Source organism: Pleurodeles waltl, chromosome 7, assembly GCF_031143425.1.
Source record: "Pleurodeles waltl isolate 20211129_DDA chromosome 7, aPleWal1.hap1.20221129, whole genome shotgun sequence".
Classification (NCBI taxonomy): domain Eukaryota; kingdom Metazoa; phylum Chordata; class Amphibia; order Caudata; family Salamandridae; genus Pleurodeles; species Pleurodeles waltl.
The window spans coordinates 765,351,659-765,371,493 of NC_090446.1; the positions used below are offsets into that span (position 1 = coordinate 765,351,659).

The window sequence follows — 19,835 nt, forward strand, 5'->3', positions numbered from 1 at the left end:
ATCGCAGTAGATCTGGACTCAGACTCAATTAGAGGCTTGACAGAAACAAAGCATGGATTGTATATACCAACGAAGTTCACCTTGGTTGTAGATTTTACTTGCTGACTTAGTCCTTCAAGTCCCAATCCATTACAGGAGCACGCTACCAAAGCCTCTCAGGACAGGCATTTAGAAACCTGCAGTGTGTCAAGCAGTGTTGTAGTTTGTTGTATCCTGGTAGTTTGAGCAGGAGTTCAGTCAGTCTGAGCAATAGAGTCCAGCCATCCAAGGCTCCTCAGATCACAGGCAGCAGGTCCAGTCCTCTTTTGTCCTTCCTCAGGTCCAGGAGTGTTCTGAAGTGGGTGCCTGGAGGTTTCACTTTTATGCATGGTACAAGCTAGTGGATGTGAATGACTCCCAGGAGCACCTTAACAAATCGTGTTTTGCTCTAGGTGCCAACACTACACACTCTGGGCATTTTCAAGATGCTGAATGTCTTCAACCACTCACAGCCCGCATCCTGCATCCTGCATAATCTGTGAGGTTCAGAGGACTCAACACTGCCCATTCAGGCCAGTCAACTGATTACTTATGGGAAGCACTTTACATCTTTTTCACTTCTAAAGGCTATCACTGACAGAACAGTTTGAACGCAAATGTAAATTAGCCTCTAGGAGCTTCAGATAAGAAAAAGGATCTGTTTCGTAATACTTTTCCTCAATATTTATTAAACATCCGACGTCATCATTGAATTGGATATTTATTAACTGATATAGTGGTTTATTTTTCCAGCTGTTCTCATTCTAGATATAGCGCATTAGGATTTAAATCCAGACTCTGGTGGTTTTCCACATGAGACAGCCTGGCCTGCCATTTAAAACACTTCAAATACTGCTACAATGCAAATACTTTGATTAGCAATCAAAAATACTTTAGTCTTGTGTAATTTTTGGAAGATTTAAGTTTTCAAACTTATTAACTGAATGCGACTGCAAAGCACAAATTCTGGGTTTGATTACGGCCACCAATGTGAGGAAAGCGTTTTATTATTTGGCGTGGTTGAGCAACCTCAATGTTATAATGTCAAATTCCTTCGGGTCCAATCAGGTTTGTGTGTAAAAGCTTAACTTACCCCTGGGTAGCTGTGGCTCAGAGAAGTCAAGCTTTAACAAAAGAACAAGTGTAAAGCATTTAAAAATATCAAAACACCTGAATAAGAAGAAAACGCAACACAATAAAAAATCAGACACTAATTTATACAAATGTTGTATATTTATCTTTAGACACCTCAATGAGAAAATTCCACAGGACGCTTAAGCAGATATTAATTTTTAAATAAACAATAAATTACAGTTTTACACTGAGCGCAACAAATTGTTGCAATCTAATGCAACGGGCTGTGTAGGCATACAGTGTAACTTGAAAAAGGCTATTAGGGCACTCTATTGGCAACCAAATCTGGCAGGAAGCGAGTCACAGCGACCAGTAAGTTCTTATAAAATAGTTACTTTGAAAGAAAAGCAGTCTCCGGTCTAGTTCCAGGCTCTATCAACAAACCTCAATAGGAATCAATGGAGTGATCCTAATGCAAGGGATACAGGATGGAAGATGCTAGAGGATGCTGAGCTGGTGTCAGAAGTATTCCTGTAGGCTCCCCTTGGTCTACGAACATGGTGGGGAGACTTTGGCCTTAGAGGTCGATATCCCATTAAGTCCTGGTGAAGGCCAACACAAAACCAGTTGACAGTGTTCTACTGGGCTCAGGTTGCATCTAAACTAGCGGGTCCCTCTAATTCGCAGTAACTTCCTTGCTGGGCAATCAAAATGCACTCCAGCAACTAGACAGGATCCACAAGCTCTGTGCAACTTTTGAGGGTTGGGGCTCTATCTCCCAGGCTGTACTCTGACAGTCAGGTCTTCTTGGCTACCAACTCACCAATGCTGGCTTCATCAACTTTCAAGCCTCGTGGCTGTTCTAGGGAGTCAGACAACTGACCCTATGAGTCACCTTCTCTGCCTGTAGCTCGGGGAAACAAGTGATGGAAAGAGATATACATCTAGCGGCTAAATTACACAATGTGAAAACAGAAAATCTGGGGTCAATCTTGGCTTGCCCGCTTGATCAAACTATGTAAACCAAGGCAATTGATTTATTTCAATTGCCCTCCTTTTTCTTCACTATCACATATGACAGAACCTTGACATACGGGAGTTCAGGATGTTAGCTGTACAAAACTTTGTGTTGGATTTAATACATTATAATGTTGTTCCATATATAACAACAACCTAGACCACCCAGAGGGACACATGACAGCTGACTTGCCTCTTGTGTCACTGACTGTATTACTGTCATGGCGGTGGGAGGCATGATTTATTTCTCAGTTCATGATTGAAAACTATCATACCACTTCTAATAAATGCTTATCCGATTCAGTGATATAAGCTGATGTACTAAGTTGAAACACTTCTGCATGTTTAAAATACTTTTTTTTGGGAGAACTTATCATATTTTCTAAATGTGCATAATGTCTTTAAACATGAAGGTTTTCCTAAAGATAAGTAGTGCAGGACACTCTCAGTCTTTTCTTTCCCTTTTGTTAACATGTAAATAAATTCCCTTTAGTTAACATGTAAATAAAAAGGTTGCCAGTTCAACAGCTTTTTGAAGGTGAACCACGTAAATGTCAGCGGGCCACAAGCGGCTCATGGGCTGTACTTTGAGCATCTAATTTCTACTATGTTGGCTCGTTCCCGACCGCTCCTTGCAGCGACTGGAGAGAGAAACAGCGGTGCCCCGGGAAATCCCCTCACTTTTGCTAATGCAATAAGGGTGTATGTGGTCACTTACGGAGGCTTATCTTTTTGGTGTGTGGCCCACAGCAGGGCTTCCCATTTCAGAGCTACTTCTGGTCTGTATACATTTTTCTCGCATGATGGCCTCTAGCAGCAATTTCAGCTTGTGGAAATTTATATAAATTATGCCTCCATCTAATATGATCTGGTGGATGTAGTGATCTCCAGTTCACCGAAACTGACCTCTTAGCCTGGATTAGTGCCAAATCAATAATTTACTATTGGACTTGCCCACTCTTAAACTCAGCATAAGCCAAAGTACATATGCCTTGGGGTTTTCTCAATTATGCTTGCCAGTCCACTCAGTGATTAGCTGTGTGATATCAGTCCAGCATTGTCTCATTACAGTGCAGGATCACACCATATAGACGAAAGTACACTGCCTCTCCTTACATATGGAGCTATAGCAATGTCCAGGAATGTGGCCTGTTTTCATGCTGGAATCAGATATATACAATTGACCACAATATTTAAATTGCAGAAACTTAAGCCAGGCATCTGGCAACCCTTATATTTATTTCAAACCTATACCGTCTACATTAGTCGAGTGTCGCACACATACTATAAGTATTGTAATGTTTGTATCATTTAGATTTTCAATGTCAACGCAATGCTATTTTCCCACATTCTTGAGATAGCCCCTCATGGGATCAAAGAAGTGATTGCTGATCTGTTCATTTTACTGCTAATATAAATCCGGTTTAACAGAATTTCAATTTATAAAGAAGTTGTGATCATCTACTTTGTCATTCCTCCTGGATTTCGTCAGTGCCGAGAATTGATTTCTTCTAATCACTTGTGGTATGCTTCTATGGATACATTTAGATCTTTTAATATACTACACTATTTGCATCTCAATTTAAATACAAGTTGAACCGTGGTGTTTAGTGGTCTTCAGTTCAAGACAAAGCCAATCACTCCCACCTATATGCATGCTATGACGGACACGCAGTGATGACAGAGTTGCCCACTTTCACTGGCAAGATTTGTTGCAAGAAAAGCACTGCTTAGAACCATTCCAGACACAGCAAAACAGTAGCCATACGCTATCAAGAAAAAATATGCAGCAGAGGTGAACTTAACTAATAATGTCTATCTAATTTTGCATGGTTTACAATCTAAAGTGAATAAGTAACAGTTCACTTACACTACATTGTTTTTAGGTATGACATAGATTCTGCTTTAGCTGTCACGCCAGTCTTACGCAATTAAAAAATATATATATATATAAATGTATATGTGTTTATGTACAAGGTGGTGCTGACCATCAGTACACTTCATCCATTGGTTTGTCAATCACATTATGATGCCACGTACTACAGCAACTCACTAAGTGGCAATTGGGCAATGGGTCAGTCCAATTCAGCTGTAGGCTCTCTGGCACTGCATTCTTTGTGAACATTTCAACACAAAGAAGTGCACCTTGGTGCCATGGCTGGGGGCCAGATAAATTACTTTGTCATTGTTTTTTATTACCATTATTTTTCTTTTCAAAGACATCCTTAGGTATTTAAACAGTATCCTCAGGTCAGAATAATTCAAAGCCAATATTAACCTTTCTTTGCAAACAAAATAATACTTTTCTATGAGATTCATGAAAAAATGGGTTTGTATGCTGGCTCTTAAGTAAACATGACTGTTAGGAAGCACACCTACTGTTCTATTAAAATTATATGTAATGTTTATCTTTACTGTATATGTACAGTTTGTATTTTAAGCACAGGGCCACCATCTTTAGGTGAAATTCGAATTTTTCTTTTTTTTTTTTTCTTTCCTTTTTCTCATATGCTTGTTTTTAAAGAAATACTATCCATCGCACCAGCTTTCCAAAGCTAGACCCTCTGGCTTTGCCAATGCTGGCTTATCAACTGGAGAGATAATTAGCCAGGCTGCTAGAAAAGCAGGTTCAGACACCCAACATTGTTGTGCATTTCCCTCAAAACACTGGAATGGAGTTACTCTCGCACTGGCCATCTGTCTGTTAACAAGCTGCACTATATCAAAAACACTGGCAAACATAGGAGTACAGTTCAGAAATATTTAAATATGCAAAAAAAGTCAAGGAAGACTTAAAATGAAAATTTCACTAAGTCCTATTGACTGCGACTAGTGAGTGAACAAACTTGGTGTCCATGATGGTCCGTGATACCACTGACTGTTCGCATTGTCTGTAAAAGGCTGTGCTGGGATGCAGAAAAGTAATCCCATAAAATGATGGGTGAACTATTTTAATAAAGCACTTATAGAAATAACCTGCCACAAACCCCAGCATGCTGTCAGGAAACAGAAAATGACACAATAAAGGTTGTATTTCAAGTCAACCTCAACGCTAACAATTAAGCATAACTGCAGGGTTTTGCAAAGAGAGAACAAAGAGACACCCTATATATCAATGAACCACCAGGTGTTAGAATGTTGTATGGCTCAAATCTCACACCCATTCCCAAGAGGAAGTGCCTTCCATTACAGCTCCACCCCCTCCTAAGCAACATATCAAAAGGATTCTCCTGCAGTTATTACTCAGAAAGTTGCTTGACTAGCCAATACCCTATAAGAGTCTACCCTCATTATCACAGGGCGTGTGAAAGAGTCACAAACATGTAGACTATTAATTTCATTGTTAATGGCCAGTAAAATTTGCCCCACTGTCAGGTTCTAAGTGTGGGGAAAAAAATGTCTGTGAAGTCCACAGAGGGCCTACCTAGCTTAATCGTTGCCCTATGAATCTCCTCTCTTAAAGCCACAGATGTCAGAATCACCATGACTAATGGCTCTCTTGACGATGCTTCTGTTTTTCACAGTCTAAATACTAGTTTAGTATTTAGGGGGTGGGGGGAGGAGTTTTCATCTACCTGACTTACTGTGTATGATGGAACAGAGTGATCTTGGCAATGTTTTTGTTAACATGAAGTCTATCCTCTGGACGATCTAGAGCAATTCTACATAATGCATAGCTTAGTCCCTCCACTGTGCGTTGTCCAGCTTTGTTTTTTTTTTTGTTTTTTTTTAGTCAAAGGCAGGTACCTATGAAGATAAATCAGTCACTTGTTGTTCCAGGGTTCATAGGCTCAATCTCAGATTTTTCTTGAATTGTATTAATCCAAGCAATATCTTCTTCATGGTGTGTAGCACAGCATAATGCTACCAGTTTTTGCTGTTTAACACTTCTTGTAGCACTGCAAGTGATTTAATCAGTCATTTTATTCCTAAAGACACATTTTCTTCCTTCAGCTTCAACTCAGAGGAAGCAGCCCACTGCCCCTTTTTTAAAATCCCAGTTTCAAAGCTTAAAACGTAACTACCTCGTACAGTTTTTCTGACTGTTTGCCATTTCAAGTTGAGTGATGCTTAAGTGCAGGACAGCAAAACAGAAAGGAGCAGAGCACCCATTATAACAATATGTCGATTCATAAATCAGATCCCTCAAAGCAATGTCAATTCAAGGCCACATGGGAAACTGGTCACGTCCGTGACGTCAAGCTGACCCCTGATTGTTCATCAGTTAAACACATGTGTCTGGAATTAGTGCCGCTATATTCTGGCACCTTGCACCCCTCCAGTGAACATCTGTGATGGATCCAGGCAAGTTTTGTGCATAAACAGCCTCTCCAGAACCCAGTTTGTCTAGAAAGCATAGGCGTGTATACAAGACTCACCTTCTTATTCTCTGTTAATTCGCGGACACCAGCAACTTGTACATTTCCTTGAAGGTGGGTAGGACTTCTCATTGCTGGCAGCTCCTGAACAACAGCTCTCCATGAAGGAGAGGAGAATCCCCCAAAAGTAAAAGACCGGGTCAGGCAGCTTACATCAAGGCCACTGAACTCCTGCAGAGAGCAGGACAACTATCCTGCTCACCATGGCTGTGGTAGATCACGCTGTCAAGAAAAAAAGTCTCCCAAGAAAGTACGTCTATCAAGGGACCACGCAAGATCTGTCCCCTAAAGCACAAAATTAGATGGAAGCTAGCTCCAATAACTTAATTAGGTTTGGTAACTTAAGTTCAGCACATAAAAATGGTTCAAAGCTAGCATACTATTGCCATGCTAAGATGCATTGTCATCAACAATGGTGATGCATTTAATAGAATTACGATGTGTTAGAAATTGGGTTTTTGGTTGGCAGTCAGGTTGCCCTCTGTCCAAGCAAGAGCCCTCACTCTAGTCAGGGTAAGTCACACACAATCCAAAATCAGCCTGTGCCCACCCTCTGGTAACTTGGCACGAGCAGTCAGGCTTAACTTAGAAGGCAATGTGTAAAGCATTTGTACAATAAATCATACAATACCATAATATAACACCACAAAAATACACCACACAGAGTTTAGAAAAATATATAATATTTATCTGGGTATTTGCAGTTCAAAACGATCAAAGATGCAATATGAATTTGTAAAGATATAACTGAAAAGTGATATAAAGTGTCTTAAGTCTTTATAAAGCAAACAAAGTTTCTTTCAAGCACAAAGTACCTGGTTTCTGGTGGAAAATCTCCGCAAAGGGCCGCAGAAGAGGAGATGCGTGGACAAATGGTGTGTGCGTCGGTTACGCCCCTTCACAGACGGACTTGCGTCGTTATTTTTCACGCAGGGAGACGTGCTTCGTTCTACGGGAGGAAAAATGGTGTGTGAGTCGGTTGCGCCCTTTCACACATGGACTTGCATCGTTATTTTTCACTCGGGGAAGACGTGCAACGTTTTCCGGCACGCGGACCGTCTCCTTCTATGGGTCGCAGGGATTACCAGATGTCCTTGGTCTGTGCGTGGATTTTCCTGCTTGTTTTAAGGCTGCGCGTCGTTCCGTGGGGCTGTGCGTCAAAGTTTCGATCTCACGGCAGGCGTCGCGTCGATTTCTCCTCTGGAAGTGAGGCGGCGTTGTCCTTCCGAGGCCGTGCGTCGAAGTTCTGGTCGTCCCGAAGGCGTGGCGTCGATCAGCGTTGGTGTGCGGCGTTTTTCTCACCGTGGAACAAGCTGTGCGTCGAAAATTTCGGCGCACGAAGCGTCCAAGTGAAAGAGAGAAGTCTTTTTGGTCCTGAGACTTCAGGGAACAGGAGGCAAGCTCTATCCAAGCCCTTGGAGAGCACTTTTACAGCCAGACAAGAATTCAGCAAGGCAGCAGGCCAACAGCAAGGCAGCAGTCCTTTGTAGAAAAGCAGACAGGTGAGTCCTTTGAGCAGCCAGGCAGTAGTTCTTGGCAGGATGTAGTTTCTGGTTCAGGTTTCTTCTCCAGCTAGTGTCTGATGAGGTAGGGCAGAGGCCCTGTTTTATACTAAGTTGTGCCTTTGAAGTGGGGGTGACTAAAAAGAGTGTCTAAGAAATGCACCAAACCCCCTTTCAGTTCAATCCTGTCTGCCAGAGTCCCAGTAGGGGGTGTGGCAGTCCTTTGTGTGAGGGCAGGCCCTCCACCCTCCCAGCCCAGGAAGACCCATTCAAAATGCAGATGTATGCAAGTGAGGCTGAGTACCCTGTGTTTGGGGTGTGTCTGAGTGAATGCACAAGGAGCTGTCAACTAAACCTAGCCAGACATGGATTGAAGGGAACAGAAAGATTTAAGTGCAAAGAAATGCTCAATTTCTAAAAGTGGCATTTCTAGAATAGTAATATTAAATCCGACTTCACCAGTCAGCAGGACTTTATATTACCATTCTGGCCATACTAAATATGACCTTCCTGCTCCTTTCAGATCAGCAGCTGCCACTTCAACAGTGTATGAGGGCAGCTCCAATGTTAGCCTATGAAGGGAGCAGGCCTCACAGTAGTGTAAAAACTAATTTAGGAGTTTTACACTACCAGGACATATAACTACACAGGTACATGTCCTGCCTTTTACCCACACAGCACCCTGCTCTAGGGGTTACCTAGGGCACACATTAGGGATGACTTATATGTAGAAAAAGGGGAGTTCTAGGCTTGGCAAGTACTTTTAAATGCCAAGTCGAGGTGGCAGTGAAACTGCACACACAGGCCTTGCAATGGCAGGCATGAGACAAGGTTAAGGGGCTACTGAAGTGGGTGGCACAACCAGTGCTGCAGGCCCACTAGCAGCATTTAATCTACAGGCCCTAGGCACATATAGTGCACTCTACTAGGGACTTATAAGTAAATTAAATAGCCAATCATGGATAAACCAATCAATAGTACAATTTACAAAGAGAGCATATGCACTTTAGGACTGGTTGGCAGTGGTAAAGTGCCTAGAGGTCAAATGCCAAAAACAACAGGTCAGAAAAAATAGGAGGAAGGAGGCAAAAAGTTTGGGGATGTCCCTGTCAAAAAGCCAGGTACAACACAATGGATATTCTAGGTTATTTGTTAGTTAGTGAGACTCCTACATGGCACAGTATAGCCCCTAAGTTACCATAAGGCTCACTAAATTCCTAAGTAGTTTCTAGGGAAAACGTATTCACAGATGGGGCACCTCTGTGACGAACTGAGTCATGAACAAGAACTTATTTCACGTCAATGGTGACTTAGCAGAGATTACCAAAACTCAAACTACACACCAACATCACAAGCAGGGATATTTGGTCGAGTTTCACTGTAACACAGCAGCTATGCTTTGCTTCTATGACTACAAGAATGAGTTCCGTAATAATAGCCTACAGGAGTACAGTCAACTACTGGGTACTTAGCATATGCAATATTATTAGACCTGGGATCCTTCGAATGGTTGGAAGCAAAGGATGTAGAAGATGGTATTGAGCAGGTCAAATTCAATCTACCAAGAGTTTAGAATGTGTCATAAATATAAAAAAGTGCTCTTAAACTGAACGATGCCATTATCTTATGAGGACTAAATGTCTGAGCCGAGTCACTAGGTGCAAGTGAAGAGATCCGATCAGATTACGGCAAAGGTAAAATGTATTAAACTGAAAAGTAACTTTTAAAACCCTGGACAATTTCTGCACCTAAATATTTTGTGTAGATAACTTTAACCAGAACTTACGAGTTACTAAGATGGTACAATGGATACGTTCTAAACTTCCTAAAACTTCTCTTTAGATGGCATGTTGTCCTGAGCTGAAAAGCACCATGGCACAGCATTTTTTAAACAAACTACAAATAAACACCCTTTAACCCCCTCACTGCAAGGCTGATGCCCCTCCCACCCTTTGCGTCCTTTTTTCCCCCCAACATCCTGGGGATTCTAAAGGTGCCCAGGGTTTGTGGATTCCCATAGAGGGGACAGAGAAAATAAACAAAATACAGCAAAATGTTGATTTTTTTAGAAAAGTAGAGGAGTGTTCCAGATAAGTGTCTGTTTTCCCATAAAAATGGCATCCACAAATGGTTTGCTGTACTAAAGTCACCATCTTCCCAGCTTTCAGGAACATGCAGATCTGAATCAAATACACCTAATTTTGTACCACAGATTTAGCATTTTTCTGAAACGTAGCCTAATTTCCCTATTTTTGTGCCTCAACCTACTCTCATCTGTAACGTTTTGTCAAGATGCAGAATCACAAAAGCAATATACCATCACATCCGCTAGACCCTTCTGGTTGCGGGGATATATAGAGTTTGTAGGTTCTCCAAGAACCCAAGGAACCAGAGCAAACAACAGAGCTGCAAATGGGTTTCATTGAGCACTGCTGGAAATGGCTCTTTCTGCAAGGTTAGCCCCAAACCTTTTGCCTTTTCCACCTATTTTTCTCACCCTCTTTTTGTGGCTTTAGGACTCTGGGCACTTTACCACTGCTAAACAGTGCTAAAGTGCACATGCTCTTTCCTTTAAACTTGGTATGACTGGCTTACACCTGCTTGGCACATTTAATTTACCTGTAAGTCCCATGTACAGTAGTATCCTATAAACCAGGGCCTGTAAATTAAATGCTACTAGTGGGCCTGTAGTGCACCTTGAGCCACCCAAAGAAGTAGCCTTTCCAACATGTCTTAGGCCTGCCACTTCAAGGCCTGTATGTGCAGTTTACTGCCACACTGCCTTGGCATCTAAAGTTACTTGCCAAGCCTGGAACTCCCCCTTTACTACATATAAGTCACCCCTAAGGTAGGCCCTAGGTAGTCCTTGGGGCAGGGTGCTGTGTAGGTAAAAGGAAGGACATGTAACTTCATTGTTTGGCCTGGTGGTGACAAACAGCCTATTTGGTTTCTCACAACTGTGAGCGCTGCCCCTCTCATATGTTTGCATTAGGAATTCCCTTATATATGTCTAAGTGGTAATTTCTGATCCATGAGAAGTAGAGTGGGCATGTTTGGTATGTTTGGAACAGTAGTGAGAAATATGTTTGGAACAGTAGTGAGAAATCCTGCATATTGGTCTAGGTGGATTTTGTATTACCACTGGGGAAATAGAACTTTTTAAAAGTGAGCATTTCACAGAGCTTATGACTCTTGTGCTTTACAGTCCGATTCCAATCAATGTCTGGGGTAGAGTGACAGCTGGGCTTTGTGCATACTTTCCAGACAGCCACCACACAGGGAGGGTGGAGATGCAACAGGATTACATCTGCATACTGAATGGTCTTCCTGCACTGAGAAGGGGTGCACTTACATCTGTATAGGCTGCCCTCACACTAAGGGTTCATTTACCCCTACTGATGTCTGGAGCCAGGGCTGGGACTGAAAGGGGGTGTTGAGCACTTCTAAAGGTCTTTTGAAGTGCCCCCTAAGATCAAAGAAAAATTAAGTATAAGTACAGGAGTTGTATCCCAAGTCTGTAGACACTACATGGACTTGACACCAGATGCTGCTGGAAGGAACTGTCATGCTCAAAGGAACTGCCATTAGAACTGTCCTGCTGTTGTGCTGACTTGTGGCCTGCTAAGTCACAAGGGGGACTGCCAATTCACTCCAAGGACCCTGGAGGGCTGGCCTGCTCCCGGTCCCTGGTTTCTGTGTGCCCCCAGTGCTCTCTCAGGGGGTCAGCAGAGGATTTCCCCTGACACACATGCTGTCCCTGGCTCTGCCATCGGAGCACGTGGTGAGCGATATAATCTTGTTTTACTGAAAAGTATGGTGAGTGTTGCCCTCAGCCTGCAGGGAGTGTGTGGTGAGGGCCCCTGCTGTCCCTATGGCTGTTTGCCCTGCTTTGTGTTGTCCCATTCGTCCAGGAGGGCTGCACTGAAGGAGGAGGGCGGGGTGGCGCCAGCAGTGTTTTATAAAGCACAGACGAGGCGCTCGCCCTCTGGTGTCCCCAGGGGACAAGCAGGCATCTATTTGTGGAGTCTGAAGAACACCGCCGCAACCCAGGCCATCAAAAGAGCATTAGCCCGTACCCCCTCAAATGTGGGCATGTGGGGGGCCCGCCATCGTGCTGCCTGCCCCTGTCGTGATGAGAGACAAGGTTGAGTGGGGCCAGAAGAGACAAGCGGCTTGGGAGGATGTCGCAGAAGTGAGCAGCCGCACAGACAGCTGCCTGGTGAAGCACAATATGAGGGGAACCCAGAGAGGATTCACTGCCACCGAAGTGTGTATGCCCCCAGTTATTTCCCATTCCTTCACAGCATTTGTTTAACCATTCTTGGGATGTGGCGGGAACCTCTAGTGAGACCCCCTTCCCGCTAAAAGAAAATTAATTCAACTTGTGTGATAGGAGCACAGGAGCTCCTGGCCCTGAGGTTGTGGACTGGAATCCACCGTTTAACCTATAAAGAAAGCACAGACGTGTTGAGACCTTCGTGCAGGAGGTGCTATGAGGTGATTGTTAGGTATTCTGCAGTTCACTCCGTTGTTGTAATGCCCCTGTGTTTTATGCCCTGGTTTATAATGTTTTTTTACCTTGTTATATCAAAAAGCATATTCCAGGATCAGCACTGCCTGCTTAGAGAGGGTGTGTTTTTGACAGGTGTAACAAAGAAACCTTTCTCCTTTCGCATTACTGTAATGTTATGACATGGTGCAGTTTGCAGAGTGATGGCGTATGACATAACACGGGCAATATGAGAATCTCTCTTTCTAGTTTCCCCATGATGGTTTGACAATTGCCTGTTTGCCAAAGTATTACTGACTTATGTCGTGTTGGTCTACAGTTTATGTACAATTTATGCGCAATACAGTTTATTTTCATATACCTGGTGTGAAGTCTATAGCATATGATTTGGAGGATATTTTTCTAAATGTCATATTTCTTATACATTGGCTTTCATTTGAAAGGCACAAATGCTGCAAAAGCTAATTGATAATAACAAATGTTCTACTATTATATGCTCCCAGAAGTCTCCCGATAAATATGGTACCTCAATTGTGTGACTAGGCCTAGCGCCTGTGACAGGAAATGGGCTAAAACGCAACATGGAAGCACATTTTTTCAACTAAAACGGACCCTCCTTTTCTGATGTAGGTAAGCTCTAGATTGTGGACTCTAGCTCAGCTAGCACCTAGGGAAACCTAGCCAACCTGTACATTTTTTAAAACTAGACACCAAGAGAAATTCAGGGTGGGCTGGCTTGTGTGGCTCTCGCTCCATTTTTTTTTTTACCCAGAATCCCTTGCAAACCTCAAACATTTACAACAACAACAAAAAATAATAATAATATTTTCCTAACATTCCTGTGATGGAAACTTCTGAATTACGCAGAGATCCAAAAATATCCTATCAGCCAGAAATGCCCACCTGTGTCAGTAAAAACCCTGCCCCAGTTGTGTGGCTGGGTCTAGTGCCGTGGCAGGAACAAATCCAACCAAGAACAAGTGAAGCCCCTGCATGGAGAGTTCTGCTGACCACAGTTGGGTCTGTTCCGGACAGTGGCATTAGGCCCACCCACACAGGTGGGACAGAATTTTTATCGGTTCAGATGGGGCAATGCTGGGTGGGAGGAATTTTGTGGATTCCTGAGTATTTTGGAAGTTTCCATCGCAGAAATGTAGGGAAAATCCATGACTTCAGGCACATTTAGAGGTTAGAAAATGGTGTGGGGTGCATGTGAAGCACACCACCCTGGACTCCCCTAGTAGTCTAGTTTTCAGAAGGGAAATTCTCCCCCTTTCCAGTGACACTGCTCCCGTCTGCTTACATGCGTGGGGGCTGAGATATCCTCGCGAGCACCTAAGTACTGGAAGTAAAATGAGACAATGGACTCATTTCACTTTGGTTTTCAGTGAAATGGCGTCAGAGCGCCATGGGCGCAGATTGTTATTTCACTGAAAACCAGAGCTGGGAAAGCTCTTTCCCAGTTCCGAAGGCTGTTTTTAGCAAAAAATAAATCCCTCTGCTGTTAATAGAAGAGATATTTCCTAGGCATGTGCAGAGGACGGAACGGTTCTGTCCTCAGCACATGCACACTGTGTCAGACTACGGAAACGTTTAGTCTTCAGCATGGAACGAGTTAAAGCAGCCAAGATGGGTATGTTGTAGGTAGAAGAGAAGAAAAGCAGAGCTAAGCAAGGTGCACAGTCATGAAACATTCACCTTTTTGTTAAAAAAAAAAAAAAAAAAAAAAGAAGAAGAAGATAAAAACCCGCAACTTTCTGCCTGTGCAAATAAAGGGTGACAGGAAAAATGTTTGTAATGTTGAGATAACATAACTCTAGAACACACAATCAAACATTAACAAAACAGACTGTGTGAATGATTCTCCACAACAGAAATCAGTTTACTGGATAATTATGTTATTTTTCCAAAGAAAATTACCATCTGCAGTTTGTGTCTTATGCATTCAATACATACGGGAACAAGAACCCTAAATCTGCAGACTTAACCAAAAAACTTACACAGAGCGTCTTTGGGGCTCCGCATAGGAGCTCACGAAATGTAATGCAAGCGTTAAAGCCGTTATGAAAAAATATTGGAACAAATATGCATGCCGCTCACATCCGCTATACCAAGTCTAATGTGTTAGTGTTGGTTCAAACGATGGTTGGTGGGGTTAAGGGCCAAGAGTCAAATGGCAAATCTATACTTAGCTTTTCTGGAAAATGAACCAATACACCAAACTGCACTTTAAATTGGATGTTTCTACACTCTTGGAAATGTAAGTGGTTCATGTATTAAATACGAGACAGAGAAAAAGTGAACCTGATTAATGAGAAAGAGGAGAGAGAACGGACGTATGTAATGTGGACAAAGAGTTAACTTGTAGGTGGCAACAGAACTCACTTGCATAAAAAACACATAGCAACCATCCAGAAAAGAAAGAAGGATAGCCATATATGGATAAGATGAGGAGGGAGGAGGAAAACAAGACCACAGCCCACTTAGAAAGATGAACAATCGGCTGGCCTGTTGGCTGGTACTCCATTTTAACACTGCCACAAATTTGGAGTCAGGTGCCTTTCCAGAGTAAATATCTTTGGTCCTTGAAGAGGTAGCCATCCAGAGCAGTCAACTGTCCCAAATGCTCATGGGCATTACATGTCTTTGGTTCACAATAGTCAACACTCTACTCCCTGGTAAACATATGCATAGTTACACACAGAAGGAGTAAATGAAGTGGGGGTGGGAGATGTGTGATTCAGGCATTAATGCTACATCACAATCAACCTTTATGGATGTCATTAGGTAATTTTCTTTCTTATTCTGCTACAGAAATTATTCTATTTTCCGGAAGGATGGTTTAGGGTTACTTGCTTCTTCTAGATTGCCACATCTGAATTACGCTGAAGATATTGTAAGTAAAATCTACATTAAAAAGACCAAACCACTGAACCTCCCATTGTGAATGACAGAGTATACCTCAGACTTGCACCAAAAGTGACAATCTCTTGTGGCGAATAGTCAACTACGTAGTACACTCTGAATACAGAGAAGAGCTAATTAATAAAGACTGACAAAATCAGTTCTCCACACACATTCTCTATGCCAGATGATACAAAGTGTAGGGTCTCACCAAGGGACACAAAATAGTTATGTTTTAATGAACAATCCAAACTTTGCAAAAAAAAAAGCTAATATACCAATAAAAACACAAATGTAGATAAACCAATAAACTAGATCTGGCGACACCATTACATTGGAACACATGCAAAGTGTTTCATGTACCTTCCTACGTGAGCAAAACCCATTTAAAATTAGAATTAAAAACATGTAATATACTATTCTTCATTGAAGACATTTGCAATCAATGTGCTCTCAGATTGAGGCCCGATACAGGAAAGAGAAGCCAATTGTACTGCTCCATCAATAAAGACAGGGACAAAGTAAGGGGGAAAGGGGTAGCTTTACAACAAATATTTAAAATGCAAATATTATTTTGTGCATAACAATATTTACAGCAACCATATATTGGAAACGAGCAACACATGTTTGTCTATCACTCATTCTGGAGGAACAAAGTGCTGCAACCACAAACCCTACTTTACCTGGACTTGTGTAGCTGTTTGGAACAGGCGTGCCACCAGAAGAAGTCACATATGGATGAGAAGCAGGTGGTTTGGTATTTCCAGAGGATGATGAAAAAGATGTCTGGGATGCTACTGTTCCTGCTGGATGAGCCACATGGTTTGCCTGAGGTCCCACTGGGAGGTTCATATGAGGAGCACCATATTGCCAATTAGAATGGGGTGAAGGATGAGCTCCTGGAGCAATACCAATGTTTGGCGCTGGTGCAGAGTTCGGAGGTGGAGGAGGCATTCTGGGAAGAAAGCTTGTGTTCTGCACAGGCGTTGTCAAAGCAGGCCCGATAGGGGCCCTATTAAGAGTCTGACCAGGTCCCTGATAATTCCCGGCCTGTGAAACATTTGGAAGGCCACCATACATATAATGTCCAGAGGATGGCTGAGAGGGTACTTTAGCAGGTAACAAATGTGTGTAGGATCCTGGATAAGAAGAATTATAGCCTTGTCCGGTAGATACTTGTGGCGCATGTATCAATGGATTCTGAACAGGACCTTAAAAGAGAAATCAAAAACATGAATGTTAACCATAAAGAGTTTATCATCACAAAAATGACCATATGTACACAAAAGTAAAAAATAAAAATAAAAAAAAATAAAAAGTTACCACAATTCTAAACAATGAGCCTATTTAATTGACCAAAAAAGTTTAATTTTCAACATATCGTTCAATATAAAAATATTTGTCGAGTGAGGTAGGAAAGTAGGTTTCTTGTAATTAAGACAAAAGATCTTCAGCAATAGATTGCTGCAAGCTGATTGCAGACAGAACCAGAAAAATGGGCCTTGGACAGGAACACTTATCTAAACAAATGTTGGTAAAGCCAATAGGTCTATTGATGGCCGCTTGCCTTTTGGCTTTATTAATGCTTGCTTTGCCATGAATTTTGCAAAACTTTATTTTTGTGGAAGTTGCCGGGTCCAAACTTAAAAAAATAAAAAAAAGTGGCTAAAAGCAGAAGTATATTTATCAAAATGACCCATGCCATAGCAGTCTTTGGCACTAATGTGTGGGAAGATGTGCTCCGTGTGAAAGGGCAGTCACGCGAAGTTCGCCAAAGGCTGCAGTGGGCAGAGACTGCCTTTCCCATATTGTATATGTTGTAATGGATGGAAGAAATGGTGGCTGACACAATGAAAGACCAATCAATCTAGATCGTCTGGAGTCCCTGTAAAAAAAAAATGCTACATCAAATTTTAGTTATATCAAAAGGACTTAGCTAACTCAATTCCAAATAAAAGGACAATTGGGGAGACAGTGGAGATCCGAAACTGAAAAGTATCTTTGAATGAAATTCTTACACATGGACAAATACAGGAGGTGGGTTCGAGTTCGGCAGTCCACAAAAACTACAACGAAAAAAAAAACTTTCCAATACCAATTTCAGAGATAACGATTATGTTATAATCCTGTTTCAAGTAGGGAAAACGCGCACAGTAGGTGAGATACGGGGGATTGGAATTGAGACAGGAGCCCAGTGACTAAGCGTAAACACGCAGTGTGGTCAAAACCTTTTTCATGGTCATTAATAGCTAGTAATTAGGGCTTAAATGCCTGCTATCGGATGCAATTACTGTTAACTCCGAGCTGAAAACACAGACTACCAGCTTTACCCTACTCTGAAGAGTCACGAGGACAACACTTGCAGGCTCGGATGTAGGCCTTTACCTTCCTTGACCCCCCCGTTACGTTCTAGGCTCCCCTGCGCGCTAGGGTTAGACAATTACACAACCTGCAAACCGGAACTAACACGAATCATTCTTCGTCACTTTTGAGTTTTTGCACTCAGGCTCTTTTATATCCCAAATGCAACAATCTCATTCAAACGCCCACTACATTTGGATCGCCGCTGCTCCCACTGCCGCCCACACACAATTCCTTTCTTTCAGTAACTGCTTGTGTCCAAAGGCATTACATTTCACCACTGATGTTTCCCGTCCTTTCACGCACGCTTTAAGCGATTTAAGTCTCTCATAGGAGTCATCACACGTTCAGAAAGACACATGAACAGGTGATATGGTTCTAGAGCAAAGTGACGAGATGTTAACATGCCATATGTGAATGCAAAAGTGCGATATAGGGTCTCCAAAACTTTCTCGATAGCCTAAAAGTACAGGCTGCCTATAGCTGGAACAATGTTTAAAGATATCTGCACTGTCCAAAGATCCCCACCCACCAAAGAAAAGACCTGCAAGTTAAATTTAAGGGATCAAAGCATTCAGGAGCCTATACACTTGAGAAGACAGTTGAAAACACAGCTATTTCCAACACAACTACATTATCCCACATCCCTGGGAGATAGCCTGGAAAAAATAACTGCACCTTCTATACGAATCATCAGCTTACAACACAAAGGTAATGAACACAACCAGCAAACTACTTTCTAAATGCAGGTAAACTAAGAAGGGCTGAGCTATGGTTTGCCTAGCTATTACATAGTCCTAGTAATTCATGTACAACATTTCGGGCACACAATAACACTAATACAATGACGTTCAGCAGTCAGCTGCCAACTGTATCTTACCCAGCCCCTCTTACAGTGACAAAAGACGTATCTGTTAAATGGCCTGTCTGTCAATCACCATTACCAAATGAACAGGAATGGAAAAACTGACGTTATCAGTCACATACTACTGGTCCATCGGAGGACTTAAATCTAGCCCACCACGGCAAGTCCCAAATACCTATACATTACTGATCACTTCTTTACGTTCCAAATAACACTCAATGTGGGATGATTTTAACGCTTTTTTCCCTCGCTTAAACCATGCTAGCTCAAAACTATAAACAACATTTCAGATTGGACAATCCAGAACAGTAGCCACCTAAGTGAACTATGATTATAAGAAATCCCATTAAGGGACCTGCAGATCTGTTTAAAGCTGTTGGCATATTGAAAACATTAAAGGCACATCCATCGGTCACACCACACCAACCACTACACTCCTGCGTGCGGAGTCCCAGAAATAATAACATAACAATAACACTTTCCACATATGATCAAAAAACAAAGACAACAACTTTCCAACCACACACGGCATAGCTCACTTCCGATGTAGGCAGGGGCTTCAGTGCCCCAAAAAGTGCCCTAGTAAGCACTTTATAAATGCTGCAATACACTACAATACAAATCTGTCAGACAACCTTGAGGGCATTTGGCAGATAAGCAAAAAAGTGTTTATATACATCATAGTGTTCGTAAAGTTTCTGCTTCGATTAAGTCATAAGGTGTGTTCGACTAACAGAAACCAATATTATCTGTGCATAGGTGACAAAGAGAGGTTTGCTTTGCTTTGAAGAGCTTTGTGACAAGTAGTCTTGAAGCAGGCCTGCTCTTGGCGCAGGCGCTTCTGCCTTATCAATGCCAAAATAGTGGCTTCCATATAACGTAACATTTCTATTTGTTAAGAGTTGTGAAATGGAGGTACTTTCCTAGATTTTCATGTCGAAGGCGGAGGCAGAAACCCCACCGGCCAAGGGAAATATATATAAAAAACAAATAATATCCATGGCTTAAGACAGTTGTAAATCTGCCTAAAAATCAGGAAAAAATTCGGATTTACATCTTAGGGTTGTCTTGGATTTTAAGACGGTCTCAATACTTTTCGGACCTAAAATACAGTTGGCTTAAGAGTATTTAAGTTTCTTAACAGTCTGTAGATACATTTTGGCTCTGGTGAGCTGCGCCCCTCTCACCCAGCTACAGAAGCTAAC

At 42.2% G+C, this 19,835-nt stretch overlaps 1 protein-coding gene across 1 annotated transcript in view; it reads right to left on the reverse strand.

The window, feature by feature from the left end:
- SEC24A (SEC24 homolog A, COPII coat complex component) overlaps positions 1-19,835 on the reverse strand; it is a 446,244-nt gene that overhangs the window by 395,547 nt on the left and 30,862 nt on the right. The window contains exon 2 of the mRNA XM_069199250.1: positions 16,088-16,615. Within this exon, the coding sequence (XP_069055351.1) occupies positions 16,088-16,615 (528 nt within the window). The remainder of the gene's footprint in view (positions 1-16,087; positions 16,616-19,835) is intronic.